The sequence below is a fragment of the Otolemur garnettii genome, unplaced genomic scaffold, assembly GCF_000181295.1.
Source record: "Otolemur garnettii isolate 467f Iridium unplaced genomic scaffold, OtoGar3 scaffold00087, whole genome shotgun sequence".
NCBI lineage: Eukaryota > Metazoa > Chordata > Mammalia > Primates > Galagidae > Otolemur > Otolemur garnettii.
The window spans coordinates 2,197,561-2,216,107 of NW_003852482.1; the positions used below are offsets into that span (position 1 = coordinate 2,197,561).

Below are 18,547 nucleotides of genomic sequence, written 5' to 3' on the forward strand. Positions count from 1 at the left end.
AGGAGTGCAGGGGTGGTGGAGGACTCAGGAGTGCAGGGGTGGTGGGGGACTGGAGTGTGCAGGGGCGGGAGACTCAGGAGTGCAGGGGCAGGGGAGACTCAGGAGTGCAGGCGGTGTGGGGACTGGAGGAGTGCAGGGGTGGTGGGGGACTGGAGTGTGCAGGGGCAGGGGAGACTCAGGAGGGCAGGGGTGGTGGGGGACTGGAGTGTGCAGGGGTGGGGGGAGACTCAGGTGTGCAGGGGTAGTGGGGGAGACTCGAATGTGCAGGGGTGGGGGGAGACTCAGGAGTGAAGTGGCGGTGGGGGACTAGAGTGTGTAGGGGCGGGTGGAGACTCGGGTGTGCAGGGGTGGTGGGGGGATTTGGGTGTACAGGGGTGGTGAGGTGACTTGGGTGTGGAGGGTCCACGGGGACTCTCAGTGGCAATGCTGGGGGTCCCACGTGCCCCCCCCCGCCCCTGGCCATGCTCAGCCTGCCTAGTCAGCCTACCTCACCTGCCCTAAGGGCTCCTGTTCTGTCTGTTCCAGCCCAACACGTGTCCAGCAAGGCAGCCCACCCAGAGCCCTATGCTGCTCACTTAAGACCCAGTCACGTGGGCTGCCTCCCCCCAAACCATTGACAACAGCCCCCAACCAGAGTGACCATTGCCACCCAGACAGCCTCCATGCTGGCTTTGGGGAGAACAACCCCCCGCCCCCAGTGAAGGGGGGAAGGGGTGGCCAGGACTGACAAAATGGAGGTGGGACCAGACCCCAGGTTGTGGGGTACCCCCCTAGGCCCTTATGAGGTCAATAGGCCAACTCCATCTCTGGGGGTTTCTGGCAGTGGGGGGATTCTGGGACCTCATACCATCCCCTGGGCAGAGGCCAGTCCAGGTCCCCTAGATCCCAATGGGAACAACTGCCTCCCAAGAGCTGCCAGCTGCCAGGAAATGAAATATCCACACAGGCTGGGAAGGGGCTCTGGGGTCCTTCCCTGTGGGAACAGCCAGAGCAGCTCAGCAGCTCAGCCCCGGGGGACAAAGCCTTGGAGAAACCCAAGAACCTCTCCTCACTGCACATGACCTCCCCAAAGCCCCAGGGACAGAGGAACAGAGAGCAACCTGCCAGGAGCTTTGTCCCAGGGTCTATCACCTATCGGAGGACCAGCTAAACTTCTGGCTCCTTTCCCGTTTTGGGTGGGAGAGGGAAAAGCAGGGTCTGGAGGGGCTCAGGGTGGGGCCCCTGGCTCCACCACCTGTGGTCCCACCTGCTACAGGCAGCAACTACAAGCAAGGACAGGCCAGCATCTCTGGAGCTGTGGTGACCCCTGGCATGTGTGGCAGTTGGGTGGGGGCTACTCCAGGGCGCTAGGGCCTCAGGAAGGAGGAGGGGGCAGCCAGGGCTGTGGGGAGGTTGGGGTGGAGGCACCCGAGCAGGTGAGCCACTTCTCAAGACCAGCTACAGGGAGGAAACCCCGCAGGGGGTGCAGCAGGGGCCCCTGGGTCTGAGCCGGGCGGTTGGGCTTTCCGGCCTGAACAGCTGTTCCCAGCACTCTCAGCTCTTTGTCTGCAAATCTTTTCCCCCAGTTGCATCCTTGGGTGGAAGGCGGAAGTCAGGAAAGGCTTCCTTCCCTGACTCAGGGAAGCCCTTTGTGTGGAGGCGGGGAGGCAGGCAGCCATCCTCCCAGGAAGCCACCTTTCCCATGGAGGCGAGGAGGCTCACTGTTCCCACCTCTGATGTGTGTGGGAAGTGGTGTCCTGTCTGAGGGGACAGAAAGGCCCATGCAGGGTCAAGCAACTTCCCAGAGATGGTCCAGGTGGACAGGTAGCGGTGCCCCGAACTGACCCCTGTGTCTAGCTAGACCCTCTCAATACCACCAAGAAATGGCCCAGCCAGCTCATAGCCACCTAGGAACCAGCAGTTACCAAAGCATCCCACAGGTTGTCAGACAGTGAAAAATGTTTGTTTGAGGCCCCCTTGCCCTACTGGGGGGATTTCCCACCTGGGCCTCTCAGGAATAGAGCCCTGAGCTGCACACAAACCTGGGTCCGTGGCCTGCCCAGGCTCACTCGGATGCTACCCACACCAGACTACCTCTAGAGACCCAGTGGACAAAGTTTGAGGGCCTGTGCCTGCACCGCTGGCGGGCAGGGATGGCTGTGCCTGCCGTGGGCTTCTGCTCCCCAGCACACACAGCCGATGTGCATCTCAGCATCTCAGACATAGCAAAGGCAGTCAGCAGGCAGGCACCGCTGAGAGGCCTTGATCCAAAACTCATTGGTTAATAAGTCAGCAACCTCAGACTCAGCTGGACACCTGAGCCAAAAATGATTCCCACAACTTCCCACCTCTGCTTGCTGAGCAGATGCTGTCTGGAGGTGGGAGGGGACTGCCCAGCAGAGCACCTGTCCTGTAGGGCCGGGCCAGGCTGGTGCCTTTCCTTCCTCAGAGACACCTGGCTCCATGTCCAGCTGTCCTTGTTAAGAATGCTAGGGAGGCTACGTTGTTTAGTAGGATGTAAGCATTCCAATTTGTACAAATAATCAACATGTTGAATTCTATAATGTCATAAATGTATTTATGATCTATATGAATGACTTAATTAAAAAAAAAAAAACGCTGGGGCAGGGACAAGGACTCCCTATATCTCTCTAGCACACAGCAGTCCATGACTGAAGGACCTGAGGTCACAGACCTCCTGGGCCACCTGCACATGACTCTTACAAGCATTACCTCACTGCAACCTGGGGTGCATCCTGGGCACAGGAGGTTCTGCCTGAGCCACCTCTGTGTGACATGGCTCTCCTGCCATGGGTGGGGGAGCAGACGCTGAGCCAACAGCATCCCTAAGGCAGAAGCTCTAGGGGCAGAGGAGGGATGTATGTGTCCCCTCAGCCCCCAGCTGCCTGACCCAACAGCCTGGATTTTGCCCCTGACCCCCTGATCTCCCCAGGCCAGGAGGCTGGAGCAGACAACGACTGAGCCAGCAGCTCCATGGAAACCCAGAGCCCTTGGGCAGCAGGGCAGGCTCTGGGGGTGCCAGGGAAGGAGCCCCTAGCTGTGCACATCTCCTCTGGTTCCTGGCTCCCCTGCACACTTCCATCAGGCAGGAGGGGAGGGGCACCTGGTGCCACCTTCGCCCACAGCACCACATGGCCTCGGATGAAGCCCAGGCAGGCAGGCGGCACTCTGCACATTCCTGTGCCTACTCCTAGCAGACCCCAATACACAGGTGTAGGACCAGTGGGCCACACTGGGCTGCCTCCTGGCTCAGCTGCAGCCCAATGAAGGGCTTCAAGTGTGGCCCCAAAGGTTGCCCTGACACCCCTTTCTCTTCGGCCAAACAATTCAGAGGAGCCTCCTCTAATGAAGTAGCTGGCCCTGTCAGCCACACCCCACTGGCCCCTCACTGGCCTGCAGAAACCCTGTGCACCTGTTGTCCATGACGAGTCCTCACTCCGCCCCAGCCTCATCACCAGTACTGAGGCCAGGTGCCACAGTGATCTCTGGAAGGCAGATGCAGCCAAGTGCACCCACCCCCAGGGGAAGGGCCTGTAGTATCGTACCTTGGGGATATCAGGGTGCCCCGGAACAGTGGGTGCAGGTCTAGGGGCAGCTTCCCTGTGCAGGAAGTGGGGGCTTCTTGTGCAGGCCAAGCTGATCCCAGACTGTCTGCCTCTGAAGGGCACTAAATCTCCCGCACACACCTCCTCCTCCCTATCCTGCACCACCTTGGTCAAGCTGCACCCAACTCCTTGCGCAAATTCCGCATGACCTCACCCAGTCCTGTCGCTGGCCTGGTCTTTGGGGACCTTCTGGACAGCCCCACGAGGCATTCTGGCACAGAGAAGACAGAACTGAGCCATCCCTGGCAAGGACATGGGGCAGGCAGCAGACGGGCCAGGCTACTACATCCTGTGGCCCTGTATGAGTCTAAATAATCTCAAAATGAGACATGGAATTAAAAATAAAACAGACCAGCAGAGAGGGTGGCACCTTGACCTGTCAGGGACATTTCACATACCCCCAGGGAGGCAAGTCCCACCTTCTATGGATAAAGGCAAGCTCAGAGAGATGAAGGAGCAGCCTGAGGTTGCACAGCCCACGAGACCGGAAGAAGCCAACCCCAGGGCCTTGGCTGCCCCCAGGCCTGTAGGAACAGAGTGCTTGGTGGGAGTACAGTGGTGGGGAGAAGTCCAGTAGGGGGACAACCAGCTTGGACTGAGCTCACTGCAAGCTGGAGCAGGCACTGCCCACCCGGCCCCAGGCTGCCCCATCACTGCCTAGCCCAGGTATGCACACACCACTCCCGGGCACCTGTGCTGGGCTGGACTCTGGGCCCCAGGCCCACCAGGAGAGAACATCACCAATGTGAGACCCCACTACAGGGCTGATGCTGGGACATACAGCCCTGCCTGACCTCCCCACCGGCTCTCCATCAGATAGGGGTGAAGCCACCCTCTTTCTGGCTACTAAGAGGAAGTAAGGCAGGGGCTGCCCCCACTCTGTGTACAGGTGGGGAGTCAGAGGCCCAAAGGGCCGCCCAGTAGTACCTGTCCAGGCTCAGCATCAATTACTGAAAAGCATCAGGAAAAGCACACTTGGGCTCTGGCTGTCCCCCCCACCCCCCAGGCCTCTCATTTCCAGTAACTGTCATCTCTGCTCATCTACTGAAACCGAGAGGAACTTGTGGGAGGCAGGCCCAGCACCATGACAGGCACTGCTGCTCGACACCAGTGGGTGGATCTTCCCAGCCCCTGCCACCCACCACCTTCCCAGGTACAGCAGATTGGAGAGGGCAGGGCAGGGCCTGAGGCTGGGGCTGGATAATGTGTGGACCAGGCCTGACTCCCCAAATGGGCCAGGTAATTACATTCCTTCAAGAGGACAGGATTTACAGAGGGGTGACATTCTAGGCCCAGAGCACCACCCTCCTTCAAACGTTCCATAGAGGCACTTGGCAGTGGGGAAACCCCGTTACAAGGAAAGTGACAGTGTGCAGGCTTCGCCCTGGACTTGACTAGGGACGAGCCATCACTAGTTGAGCCGGGTGGACATCCACGGATCCGGCTCTGACTCACGCCCGGTGACCTGGGCAGAATGAAGAAGGTAGAAGGCCCAGAACAATGCCTCAGTTTCTTTCTGCCCTCCAGCCTCATGTCCCCCTGTCCAGGTTTAGGGGGTCAGGGTGGGAGGGCACCCACATCTAGGCTCTCCCTGGCTTGAGGGAGTGGTGAAGTTGGCCTTTCATGCTGCCTGTGTAAATTAACAGCATCAACAGAACAACAAAGGGGTCATTTCCCCAGCTTGTAAAAACCACCAATTCGAATGCCTTGGACACACACAGCACACACTCAGGCTGGGTGACAGGGAGAGCTGCGAGAGGAGTCTGATGGCAAATTCTCCCATCTGCCTCTTAGAACAAGGCTAAGAATGGTCCATCCTCAGTCATGGAAGTTACATGGAAGTCATGGAAGTTACAACATGGCCACTTCTTTGATGACCATCTCAGCAAGCTAGGACTCGGCCCGTCCTCCCACTAGCGAGAAAAGCTCCCACCTGGTGCCCATCTGTCCCCCACAGCACCACGTAGATGAGGCCAGCATGAGGCCTGACGTTGGCTGAGGCTGGGGTGAGCATTCTGTGAACAGCAGGCCCCCATCTGGGAAGGGTGGATTCTCTGTGGGTGAAGAGCCTGGCCTGACTCTGAGATGCCCTCAGCCTCTGCTGATTGAGAACCTGGACCTGGCTGCTGCGTTTTGAGTGTCTGGGTGGGGGTGGGTGCTGGAGGTAAGGGCACCCCAGCACATCCCCAGCACATCAGAGTCACCCCCAACCCCACAAAGGCCCACCCAAAACCAGGACCCTAGCGGCTTCTTCTAGGAAACTGCAAGAACTATAGCAGGGCTGCCCGCCCAGTCAGGGGGAGGGGGCACCAGGCCAGCCCTAGGAAACACCCCCACCCCCACCCCACAAAAGCCAAAGACTCTCAGCCCCACAGGATCAGAGCTTTGCAAGTGGCCCTTGCCTAGGCCAAGGGGCTGGGGGCTCAGGGACGGTGAAGCCCAGCAGCTGCCAGGCAGGAGAGCCTCCCTGTGGGCTCCCCCTAAAGCAGCAGGACAGGGGAAAACACTTGACCCAGCTAATCCGCTCTGAAGCCCTGTGTCCCTGGGCTGGGGCAAATGGGGACAGGTGAACAAGTGATGGCCCTTCCATCCCAGAAGGAGTGAGTGCAGGGTGGAGTAGGGGATCTGAGGCAAAAAGGGGCTATGTGACAGTGAAACTCTGGGGAGGGGCTTGGGTTTCTGTTCCCAGAATTTCAAAGGTCTCAGGGATTCATAGAAGCAACCCCAAAATGCAGAAACCATCTGACACCCCCCCTCAACTGCCACAGAGAATGACCAGGAATTCAGATGCTAAAACTCACATATCTGCCTGGCCGGGGAGAAGGGCATTGTCACCACTCTGTCATGGGTTACCAGCCAGACAGGAGCTCTGTAGGGTATGTGGCACTTCTCCAACTTCTGAGGGCAACTTGAAGAGGACACTACCTCTTGTGTAAGAGCAAGGACCCAGGCCTCCTCCCTCCTGTGTCACACAGGGCTGAGGAATGGCCACTTGCTCTAGGGGGGACCAAGGGTCCAGAAGATGATGTGGCTTGGAGTCAGCCTTGCAGCTCTCAGGATGAGGGTGGCCTGGCCTCATTCCGGCCACGTCCAAGGCCTCACCGCCCTTTGTGGCCCTGGCAGCTCCTACTGCCCAGGACTCCCTGCTGCCGGCCCTGTCCCACCAGCCTGCACACCTGCCTTACAGACACCAGGTGATTAAAGCTGAACAGTGCACACCCTCCTCTCGGGGCCAAGCCCGTCTGTTAGCCCTGAAAACATCGGGCTCAGGGAAAGGAGCCAGACACAGAAGTGCTGCAGATGCAGACCCTCAGTCACACAAACTGCTCGGAAGCCAGAGACAGAGGCTGGTCAGTGGGTGCCCACAGGGGAGGGCCTGCTTTGGGGTACAGAATTTCTATTTTTCATGAAGAAAAAGTTCTGTAACTAATCAGTGGTGATTGTCCCACAGCCTTGCAAACGTGCTAAGGGCAGCCGAAGCATGCACCGTCAGTGGTGAGAAGCAGGTTGTACAGCACACACGATCCACAGCCCCAGCCGTACACACGGCCGCCACTCTCCCCCACCCCGGTCCTCAGCTCCCTCATGTCCTCAGGGATCTGGCAGGGCCATAAGGAGAACAGGATCAGGTCGCTTTGGAAAAGGGTTCCCTCTGCCCTCCTACCCCTATAATGGCTGCCCCTCCCCAGCAGGGGCATCTCCCGCCCAGACAGGCCAGTGAGGACGCCAGGCCCAGAGCAGGCCCCAGCCCAGCAGACCTGCCTGACCATACCAACCAGAGCCACCACCAGGCTTACAGGCTCAACCTGGGGTCCTGTCTGGACGTGGGTGGAAGGGATCTGAGGCCACCCAACCCAACCCCCACAGACAGAAAGGGAGACCAAGGCCCGGGGGAAAACAGGGAGTGAGGGGTACAACAAATCTTAGCCAGCCCGGCCTCAGAAACACATCCCTGCCCACAGTCATGATGCCCTGAAGCCAACCACTCATTAAAGCTGGTGATGTTTCCTCCTCAGCCTCTGGGAACGAGCTGGAAAGTTCTGGATATGCCAGCACACGGAGGTGAAAGCTGATGCAAACTGGCCTCAGATGCCCACCCCCTGCCCAGCCTCAGCCTTTCACACCTAGAACACACACAGCCCTGGCCACTGAGAAGGCCTCAAGTCAGCAGAAGACCCCTGGATAAAAGCGCAGTCCCAAGCAGGCAGCTATCATGGTGCATTGTTGAGGAAGGCAATCTAGACGCTCCATCAACTCTGCAAAGCCACATCCTTCCACTATTTATAGATAAGATATGAAACAGGAAAGGTCCGCTCCCCATTGCAACTCCTCAGCCTGGCTGGCACTGCCCAGCAGGCCCCTCTGGCCACCACAGGTGCAAAGAGTAAAGACCTAAAGCCATTCCTAGCTCCTCCCCTAGTGTGATGCCCTGCAGAGACCCTCACCATTTGGGGTCCCAGCACCCAGCCCCAAGACCCCAGTCTTCCAGACCCAGCTCAGCCACCCTGCCAGAGAGCTTCCCTGTACCCTGTCTGCCCCACTCCACCCTCTTCCTGCTAAGGTCACAGTTCTCTCTCTCTCTATTATTATTATTTTTTCAATGGAAAAAATGTTGGCTGCTATTCAGAGGCTGGGCCCGCCCCCAGGAGGCACCTTTCTTACAGAAGCCCAGGCTGCCCCTTGCAGGTCTCCTGGCTCAGGCCCACCATTTCCTGCGTCTCTCACAATTCGGGTGAGTAGGTGAGACTTTCTATTTGACACTGTGTGTTTTTAAACATGTTTTTCTAACAGGGTGTCCTTGAAGACTAAGCACTAGGTAGACAGACAAAGCCCCACCACTGACCTTTCCTCACTCAGACCACAGGAAAGGATGAGAATTAACCTGTCTTCCCTGGCCTCGCCTGAGACAAGGCAGGTGACTCAATGGAAATAGACCAGGTGACAGAAGATGCATAACGTTTGTCCCTCCCTAGCCAACACCTCACTTCCCGCCTGAGCCTCCTTCCTCCTCTTTCAAGGGAAGTCACACCCCCAGCCCTGCTTGCTTGCAGAGTAGCGGGGAAGTGACTGGGGCAGCCCCAGCAGTGCTTAGGAACACATGCTTTGGAGAAAGAGGAGCAGGGCTGGCAGAAACTCTACAATAGCTGTATGTCCCTGAGGCCAGGTGTGACTTCTCTGGACCTCTCAATACCTAATCCTGACAGTGTCACAGGGCCACTAGGAGCCATGCCCAGCCACATCCAGCACCAGCTCTCCCCCCACACCACATACACAACTCCGTGGGGACAGGCACTGTGTCTGCCTAGAGTGAAATATGGCACAAGACAAGGTAAGCCATTCTGAATGACAGGATCCAGGCCTGGGCCCACCAAGCAGCACCTTTGGGATTCTCTGAATTTATCCATTAACCAATCAAACATTTCAGAATGAGGATCTCAAAAGTAGCACCATCAGCTCACAAGGAGAAGGCTGGGAGGAAATGGACACTTATTTGGTGCCAGCTCCATATGGTGTTGATACAATTTGTATGTGCCAAGAGAGTGACTGCATATCTGTCTGGCTTTACAGATAGGGAAACTGAGGCCCAGGTGACCTGATGACCTAAAGTCAAGGAGCTAGTAGGCTAGAGATAGGTCTCAAACTCAAGGCTGTCCAAAGTTAAAGCCCACCACCCACCTGGACATCCCTCTGGGATGTGCTGGGCAAGATGGCTCACCTCACTTTTACAAACATCTGGAAGATACCCTTGTAAAACTCTGACTTTGCTACAGGCAGGTGGCACCTCAGTCTTCCCCTGCCTCCCCTCCTAGGCCGGAGCTGTACATCCCTTGATAAGCCTTGCCAATTGGGAGCCCTCTTACCCCAAAAGACAAAGGTCCCTCCAGCTTTCCTCATCCTGTCCTCAAAGGGGATAGGGCACAGTGCCTTACACTGCCTTCCTAGCACTTTGAGGGGCCAAGGCAGGAAGATTGCTTGAGTCCAAGAGCTCAAGACCAGCCTGGGCAAGTTAGTAAGACCCCTTCCTTACCAAAAATGTACAAGTTAGCTGGGCATGGTGATTCTAGCCTGTGGTCCCAGCTACTCAAGAGCTTGAGGCAGGAGTATCATTGGCGCCCAGGAATTTGAGGTTGCTGTAAGTGATGATGACACAGTACTTTAGCCTGGGCAACTGTCTCAAAAACTGTCTCAAATCAAAAAGAGGGACGGGGGAGGACCCCATTATAGTATTTCCCTCTCAGCATTGACAGAGGTAGCAAGGAGGCTGGAGCAGGACCAAGGGCCACAGTGGTTACCCTGGGCCTGCTAAGGGGGCCACCAACCTCCTATTATAGCCACCATGGCCAGCCCACACAACAGCTGCTCAGAAAATGGCAGCGGTCCACCCACTGGTGTGTGCAACAAGCTTTCCTGCCTGGCCACGGGCTGATCCAGCTTTGGTGACACTCTGACCTCTAGGGAAGGCATTTGGCATGGACAAAACCCACTTTTTCCAATGCTGAGCCCTGCAACCACCTGATGGTGGCTTCTAGGAAAAGTTCCTTCTCTTTGGGGTGGAAAAAGATGATTCACCCAGTGCTAATGTGCCTGGCACTGTGACTCCCCCGCTCCCTACACTCTTTCTACAGGGGAACCAGCAACCAGCACCACAAGTCAAAGAACTTTCCGAGGGTCATGGCCAGATGCCATTGAGCTGAGATTTGCCCTAGGCTGGTGGGTCTCCAGGAGCCTGCTCCCCAGATACCTTCTCCCACTGATGGAGAGCCAGGCTGCCAGCCCATGCATGCTCTGGCCTACTGCTGGGTAGATGTGCTGAGGCCTTCTGAGAAGGGTGGGTGGGAATAGGTTAGCAGAGGCCCCCAAGTGTACAGGATTAAAACTCTCATGCACCCAGACCCAGTGAATGCTGCCCAAAAAGTGCCTGTGAATCCAGGACCTGTGCCTCTGCAAAGCTGGGACTGACTGTGGCCCTGGCCTCCAGCACTGTGCTGCCCAGAGGTGGGTGCCTCTGAGGACGGCACTTCCGTTCCATCTTTTAATTGGATTTATAGGGTATGCACAATGGGGTCTCTGTGGGCTGAGTTCGGCTGCCTGCCAGGCCAAACTGAGGCAGGCTTCCCACCAAGAGGGAGGGGTATCAGGCCCCCATGGAAGAGATGAGGCACCAAAACCCTTATCAGCAGTCTGGCTTGGCCTGCAAGAGGCTCACAAGGACCCCAGGTTTGGAGAGTGGGAGGGAGCCCACAACACCACTACTTGCTTGCCTCGAAGGATTTCAGCCCCAATGCCAGAGAGCAGGAGATCAGAAGGGAGCTGCAGCCACCTGTACCCCAAGGCCAGAGAGGCTTCAGCCCCTGTGGACCATGCTAGGCTCACCCCTCATTTCTCCAGCACTGCAGCCCCCCTGTTCTACTCAGTCCTCCGCAGAAGCCAGCAGCTTCTCATCGTGCCTGGCGTGGGTGAGAGGCAGTCAGAGCAGTAGCGCCATGGCCAGGAAGGGGCCTGTGCACTCTGGGAAGCCACGCATAATTAATCACACAGCATTAATCCGCCTCCCCAACAATGGCTGCCGCACTTCCCCTGAATCCCAGCTGTCGGTCTCTGAATGAAAAGAAATAAGATTTAGGGCATCAAGCGTCCGTGAGGCTTCTGCAGGGGGAGAAGAGGGCCCCAAAAAAGCAAAAAAAAAAAAAAAAAAAAAAAAAAAAAATATGCATAAATTACCATCTGACACAAACACAATCGGCAATGACTATTAAACAGAACACAGACCAGCTTAATTGGCTTCAGTTTGGGGAGGGGGTGGGGAAGGAGGGCTGCCTGCCACAGGCTGGGCAGTCAGTGAGGCAGGAGCCAGGCTGGGGGTTGTCAAGGGAATGGGCCCTTCAGCACTTGGAATGAGGGCCTGAAGCCCGGCTGGGGAGCCACCAGGGAAGCAGGAGCCCTCCCTCCAGGGTCCCTCCCCCCTCCAGCCTCCAAACATTTATCATTCTCATCAGGGATAAACTCAAGTTGAAGGGCAGGGGCCACAGCAGCAGCACCACCCAGAGGCTGACTGGTATTCGAGGGCAGGCGGGCAAGGAGCAGATTCCAAAAGGACTTCCCAGTGCTCCCCATCCTGCAGCTGAGGACCTGAGGCCAGAAACTAGAGTTTGTTGATGCCGGGTGGAAACCAAACTCCCAACAGGGAGATGGATGCCGTCAATGAAACTAGACCCAACTGCTCTTCCCCAACCTGACCCTGAGGCCAAGGAGGAGTGAACTGGGGCAAGAAGAGCCCAAAGGCTAGGTCAGTTCCCTGCTGAGAGGGTCACCTGCCCAGAGGAGGCCTCACCTGCCCCAAACAGGTGCTCCCCAGTGAGCAGGGTGGGGGTGGGCGGGCCTCTCTGAATACAGCCCAGAGACCACTAGCAGGTCAACTGTTTCTCAGACACATTGGGAAGAAATGGGGCACTGGGTACTGCCACCTAGTGCCCCAATAGCCTGCAGTGGCCAGGAAGGCAGGCGTGCTCAAACCTCCAGCAGCCAGACCAGCCCCACACACGCATAATTGCTGCTGATTAAGTAATTGCCAGACTTTGTCCAATAAAAGTCAGCACGTGACCGCGCCCAGCCTTCTGGGCCATCTCCAGAAGACAATGGCCTAGTGTTCTGTCCCCTGCCGGCCTGCTGTAGAAGGCAGGGGCTCTGTTCCCGACAAAAGCAACAGGTCCCCAAAGGGGCGGTACTCACACACAGGCCTCTGTGCCATTGACCACTTCACACTTCCCGCCATTCAAGCAGGTCTCACTGGGCTGGGAGCATCGCAGGCCTGGGGAAAAGGCACAAGAAGAGAGTCAGCCTTGCCTGTGCCAGGGCCTTCATTTCCTGGGCTCAGGATCCACTGATCCACCACAGCCTCCAACCAAGGGGCACCATCTGCCTCTCAGCTCAAAGGCACTGTGCTCAGTGCCAGGGGCCGCCAGGAGCAGGGACCACAGGAAGTCCGGCATGAAACCCAAAGGCTTCAACATTCTGCAGAGAGCTCTGTAGTCAGGGATGGGGAAACAGGGAACAGTTTAGGTAGTGGGTGAACAGGTCATGCTCAAAAGAGGGAGGTGGCTTGATGAGCCACCTGGACAGCAGCAGAGTAAAGCAGAGATGACTTGGTCTGCTCCCCCAAACTTTGTACTCTTGCACCCTCTGATGCTGGGGCCTCCATCCAGCCATCGAGATGATCTCTCTGTACAAACACATTCTACTAGAGGGCTGCATTGGACAGGGGTGGCCACGCTCTACTTCCCTGCTCGTGGGAAAATGCGACAGCTGCTCTGCCCGCTGCCTCTCCTGCCAACAAAGGGCCCGCCTCTGAATCAGAGCAGCCCATTGTGGGCCAGGGCCGCCCCCTGGGGCTCCAAGACTGCACCCCAGGGACCTGGCCCCACCTCCACTCACACCCAATACCTGCTCCTAGGGCAGGCAGAAGCCCCCCCCCCAAGAGAGGGGGATGAAGATCCTCCATTTGGAAGGGATTCAACTCCATTCTGAGACTTATCAAGCTTCTCTCTCCCCAGCTGCTTACCAGGGCTGCCAGGGATGAATAGGGTGGTGGAGGGGGGAGAATGAACATGGAGCCCAACTTTCTGGAGAAGGACTGACAACTCTCGCTTCCAATTTTTGGAGGAAGTGTGGAATTAATCACTAGATTTCCGGAGACCCCCTGGACGAGAGTCGAGGGAGATAAACAAGCGCTCCCCCTTGGCCACTCCTGCCCCTACAAGATTTTCAGACTTAAACTCCCTAAAGCAAAATGAAAGTCAGTCCCGCAGAGCACAGCCGAGTTTTCCGAACCCTCCCCCAAACTGTCTAAGAGCTGAGCTGAGGGACAACGCTGGGCCGGGTAACCGGCGGGGGCCCCAGCAGTCTGTCGCCCCGCACCCTGCCCCGCTCCCATCCAGCCGCAGCCGAGTCGGGCCGTGTGGGTCAGTAAAGGCAAACGCTGCACCCCAGAACCCACACTCCACGCCCCAACATCCGCCCCTCGGGCGGGCCAGAGGAGAAGAGAAAAGAAGATAAATGGCCCCGAAAAGCAACAGGAAACCCAAACCGACTCTATTCAAATCGAAAAGTAGTAGGCAGCCCGCCCGCCCGCCCGTCCGTCCGCCGGTCCGTCCCAGCTGCAAGCCCCACGCGGGGCTGAAGGGCGAGCCCAGGGTTAGGCCTCCGAGGTCCTCAGCACCCCACGCCTGGCTTCATACCCGGCTCCGAGGGGGAGGGCCGAGGAGGAAGGCGCGGGACTTCAGTTCCCCCATACTATGGGCCACCCGGTCCTCCCTCCCCTCCCCGGCCGCCCGGTATTCCCGTTCCCAGCCACCCGGAGCGCGCGCACGCGCGCGCAGGGCACCGCCAAAGTTTCCAAAGGGCGCGGAAAGTTGCGGGATTGCTAGTGGACAGGCGCCTACCTCGTGCGCCGAGTGCGGGCAGCAGCGCCAGGCAGAGCAGGGGCGCCAGGAGCGGCGGCATGCCTGCCCGCCGGCTGCCTGCTGCGCCCGAGCGGAGGCCTTCTGCGCTGGGCCGGAGGGGCGAGGGCGCACACAAGCGCGCCGGATGGTCCTGCGGGCGGCGGCCCACTACTGCCCTCCCTGTCCCCGGCTAGCGGGCGGCGCTAGGCTCTTGTGGTCTCTCGGGCCCCACTGGGCTCCCAGCTCGTTCCTTCGCTGCGCTCGCGCCCGCGCCCACGCCCCGCGCCCAGTGCCCCTGCGCCACCTCCCGCGGCCGCGGCACTACTGAGGCGCAGGACCGAGGTGCGCTCCGCCCCCCGGCGCCCGCCCCGCCCGCCCTGCCCCGGGCCACGCCCCTCGCCGAATCTTCCTCACCCCTCACCCCCTCCGCGGCCGCACCCCTCCGCGTGCCGGGTCCAGCCTTGCGCCTCTGGCGACTGGGGCGCGCATCCGGAGATAGCCCCATAGGAGTTGAGGAGCACCGGGGAGCAGGTTGAGAGCGGGCTCCTAGGGACTATTTCTCGCTGGAAAGTTTTCAGACCGAAAGTTTGAAACAGAGCTGCGGAAGGATCCGGCTCTGGTTGTAGCCCAACTCAGCGACAACTGGCGACGGAAATTTGCATCTCAATAGCAAAGGAGGCCCGGGAAGAGTGGGGAAGGCGAGGCCCCGGGGAGCCGTGTCCGTTGGGGCGCGGGACCTGGCTAGGTGGGGAGGAGCAGCTGAGGCCAAGTTTGAGTCCCTAACCCAGCAGCCTCACTCCCAGGAGCGTGGCCACGGCTTTAAGCGTCGGTGGGATCGAGGCCAGATACCCCTGGCCGTGACTTCCGAAGCACTTGACCGTGAGAGGTGGTGGCGCCACGGCCGCAGCCTCTGGAGAGGGACGAGGCGCCTGGAGTGAACAAACTAGTGCCAATGCCTCGCCGGACGGATTCCCCAAGAGGGACCCGCACCTAAACAGGTCCGTGGTCACTATGGTCCTCCTGCCCCGGGCGCCGCCCGCCAAAGGTGGCCCCTGAAAGCGCACGCGGCTCAGGCAGACCCTCTGCTAGCGCCGCCGCAGTCCCTTCCACGTGTTCCTTCCGGCTGATTTATTTCTTCACTGCGATGCCAGACATGGGCGTCCTGTGCCAAGCCAGGTTTAGCGCTAGGCGTCCAAAATGCAAGCAGGGAGTTCCTGCGCCGCCGAAGTTCACGGTCTCACTCTAAGGCCGACCAGCGCCCCCGGCCATCCCAACATAGGGTAGCGAGTGCATTGACTGAGGCGCACATCCTGCGAACTCTCCCCAGTGGAAGGTGGTGCCTGAGGGCAGCCCTAGCTGAGTGACTGGCGATTGAAGATGGAGATGGGGGCGGGGGGTAAGAGTGCCTTGAAAGTCCCAAAGGTCCTGGAGGCTGGTGGTGGAGGCGCAGGAATGGGGCCGACCTTCACACCTGACCCCAGCCTGCCTTTTTTGGCACACCTGTCCCAAAGAGTGGTGTGCAATCTTGAACCGCCAATACGGACAGCTGTGCTGGCAATCCCTCCCACCCCCCCAGCTTCCCCCTAAGCTGGCCTCATTTCACAGAGCCAGGGTAACATCTTGGGGTCAGTGCCCAGGAGAGGAGGCGCCTGGAGGCATCAGAGATGTTTATATAACAGCGGCTGCAGCCTGGAGGAGCCGATTTTCCATAGAAGGAAGAGCCGGACTGGGCAGTTCCCAGGCTCAGGATCGCACACCACGTGCCTCTCTGTTCCGCAAGTCTGAAGGCCTGGGGGACTGCTCCAGTCACTACTTGTGTGCTTCCATTGGTGGGTCTGAAGCCGTGCCCTGGAAGCAGGTTCTCAGCCTTCTGCCTGCAGACAGCACCTCCACTCTGGGCTTCCCGCCTCTGCCCCCAGGGAGGAGAGTGGCCAACTTGGTGGCAGCTGTCAGCCCACTTAGGAGATGGACACACTCAGCCTACATCACAGATATGGCACTGGGCACACAGGCATGAGGGAGGCACAGGTCTTGGCCTCCCAGGCTCCCCATCCCTGCCCAACCTGCAGCTGGACTGCCCTGGACAACTGGAGCTGAGGAAAGGCCAGACAGGGGCAAGTGGGCATGAAGCATTTTCATTCATAAATTCCTTTTTACCAGGCCAGAGGGGCTGGCAGTGAGGTTGGGGGTCCTGACTAACAAAGAGCAAGTCCTGATGGCCTGGGGCCTGGAGACCTCCTGCAGGTCAAGTGGGCAGCCCTGAGCAGTGGGCACTGGGGGCACTGAGAAGAACATGGAGGCAGGAATTTGTGGGCACAGTAGCTGATACAGAAACACAACGAGAGGGTGAAGATTGGGAGCCCAAGAAGCTGACTGATGGGTGCAGCGCAGCAAGGCCTCGCTTGTGGGAAGTCTCCTCAGGCTTTCTGTCCCCGCCTACAATGGGAGCCAGGACAAGGTTCCCAGGGTACACCTAGGGGGGCTGCCTAATGAAAGAGTTGCTCCCACATTGGCTGGGAAGCCTAGAACAGGGGTGAGGCTGCAGGACCTGGTGTGCAGAGGGGAGGCCAAAAGTGTCTGGCAGCCACACCTTCTGCAGGGCCACCTGTAGGCGCTGATGGGGAGAAGCCCCTTTGACTGTGTACCCCAGGCAAACTGAATCAGGTCAACTCCCCTTTTTCTTATCTTTAGAGATCTTGGGGTTCCCTAGTGACTTTAACCCACCCCAGCCCTTCCTGTGGAGCCAATGTCAGCACTTCTAAGAGCAGAGCACACCACTACAAAAATCAAAAGGCAAGTGTGACCTGAGAACTATCCAGGTGACCTTAAAACAGACCAAGTCCTACTCTAGCACCACAGGGATTTGTTCTGCAGGTGTGTGGAGCATGTTTAGAGCCCCTAGGAGAATCTGACAGAACTTTGTGTCCCATCTTGGGGCTCTGGTTCCTTTCCTTCCTACAGCGTTTCATCTTGGTACTTGCTCCCCTGTGACTCAGCCCCACTGCGGGACAGGTAGCATGCAGCTCTCTGCTCTTTAGGAGGGAAGTTGAGGCTCAGATGTGTCATGATGAGACTGGTTCAAAGTCAGGCCTTGGTCCTCAACTGGCTGTTTGCATATGCGACAGGGCTGTGGCTGCTCCCCCCTGCCCCTTGCTGAGCTGGATTCAGACTGACCTTGGAGGGCTTCACCTGCACTCTGAGGATGGAGAGGCAGGATTCACAGGGAATTGCCATCTGGGAGTGGAGTCTGCCTCTCTGCCCATCCCCCATGCAGAGTGGGTCTCCCAGGCCAGATGTGCATCCAGCTGCCTGGGGCTTCTCGTAGGTGCTGGGCATCTCCTCTTATACCCTGCACACTAGCATTCGGTGTCAGGTGACTTCCCTGAACTCATCCCCAGCCTCATCTTCTGACATGCCCTCCCCCCTGTTTGTCCCTGAACAGCTCCTCAGCCTTGATATCCTTCATGGAGCCATCTCTAAGCCCCTCAGCCTCCTGCTCCAACCCTGACCTGCCCACATTGGCTGTGGCTTCTGGAGCACATGTCCCTGGCGAGTCCGAAACTCATGTGAGATGCTCCAGAAGGTTTGCCAACTGCCCTGTGTCTAAGAGATGCTGACAGGGTACAGGGCTGGGGGAGCCACTCGGTCTGGCTCGGTACACACCTGCTGGGTAGCTGCCTGGCCATCTCTGCCTCCAGGTACCTGGTGGGTTCCCTGGGCCCAGCTCAAGTACAGCAGCCCCCTGGTGTGGGTAAGACTATGCCCAGGGCCATCTCTGATTGTCACCCTAGTGGGGTGGTCCGCTTAGGAGCTCGTGCTGCCCATGAGGCATGGGCAGGAGAACCAGCACGCCAGAGGCGGGCCCTGCTAGTCCCCCCACACACATTGCTGGGGAGGGTGTTGCCCGGGCAAGTCCCCAGACAGGTACCAGGCCTTCTGAGCTGGTGAGCTGGTAAGGCCCTGCTATAGTGTAAGTTTGAGGGCTGCAGACCCGGCCATGAGGTAGACTGGGTGTGTGGGTCCAGATGCACTGCAGCCTGGGCAGTGGGTGCAGGCCTCAGGCAGAGACCATCTAACTGTCCCTGGTGGCTCAGGGCTCTCTGACTCACTGCCTGCTGCCTGTTGTCAGGCTCCTTGGACTGTTTTGAACATGTAGCCCAACTTTGGGCCCAGAAAAAGCAGCAGATGGCTCTGGGCCTGGTCTCCTAAACCTTGAGAAGGAAAGACCCCACTTAGACATTTCCAGACCCCAGATACTCTCAGCTTCCCAAAGAGCCTAGGCTGAGCTGGCCCTGGGCCTAGGTCACTCAGGGGTCAATGCCCCCCCACCCTGCAGTATTCTGGGAGGTCAGGGAGATAGTGAGGCCACATCCACAGGATACCCTAGGTGTCATGTGGGTTGGGGTATGTGTGCTAAGAAAGCTGCCAGGCCCTCCAAAACTGGGGGAGCTCCATAGAGGAGGAACATCAGGAGGGTGGGATCAGGAGGCTCCCTCCAGGCTA

The 18,547-nt window shown here is 58.4% G+C and overlaps 1 protein-coding gene across 1 annotated transcript in view; it reads right to left on the minus strand.

Moving 5' to 3' along the window:
* NOTCH1 (notch 1) overlaps nucleotides 1-14,326 on the minus strand; it is a 43,813-nt gene extending 29,487 nt beyond the window's left edge. Inside the window, exons 1-2 of the mRNA XM_003794850.3 lie at nucleotides 14,045-14,326; nucleotides 12,336-12,414 (exon numbers count right to left, since the gene is read on the minus strand). Coding sequence (XP_003794898.1) covers nucleotides 12,336-12,414; nucleotides 14,045-14,105 — 140 coding nt within the window. The 5' untranslated portion in view covers nucleotides 14,106-14,326. The remainder of the gene's footprint in view (nucleotides 1-12,335; nucleotides 12,415-14,044) is intronic.
* Between the last annotated feature and the right edge of the window lie 4,221 nt (nucleotides 14,327-18,547).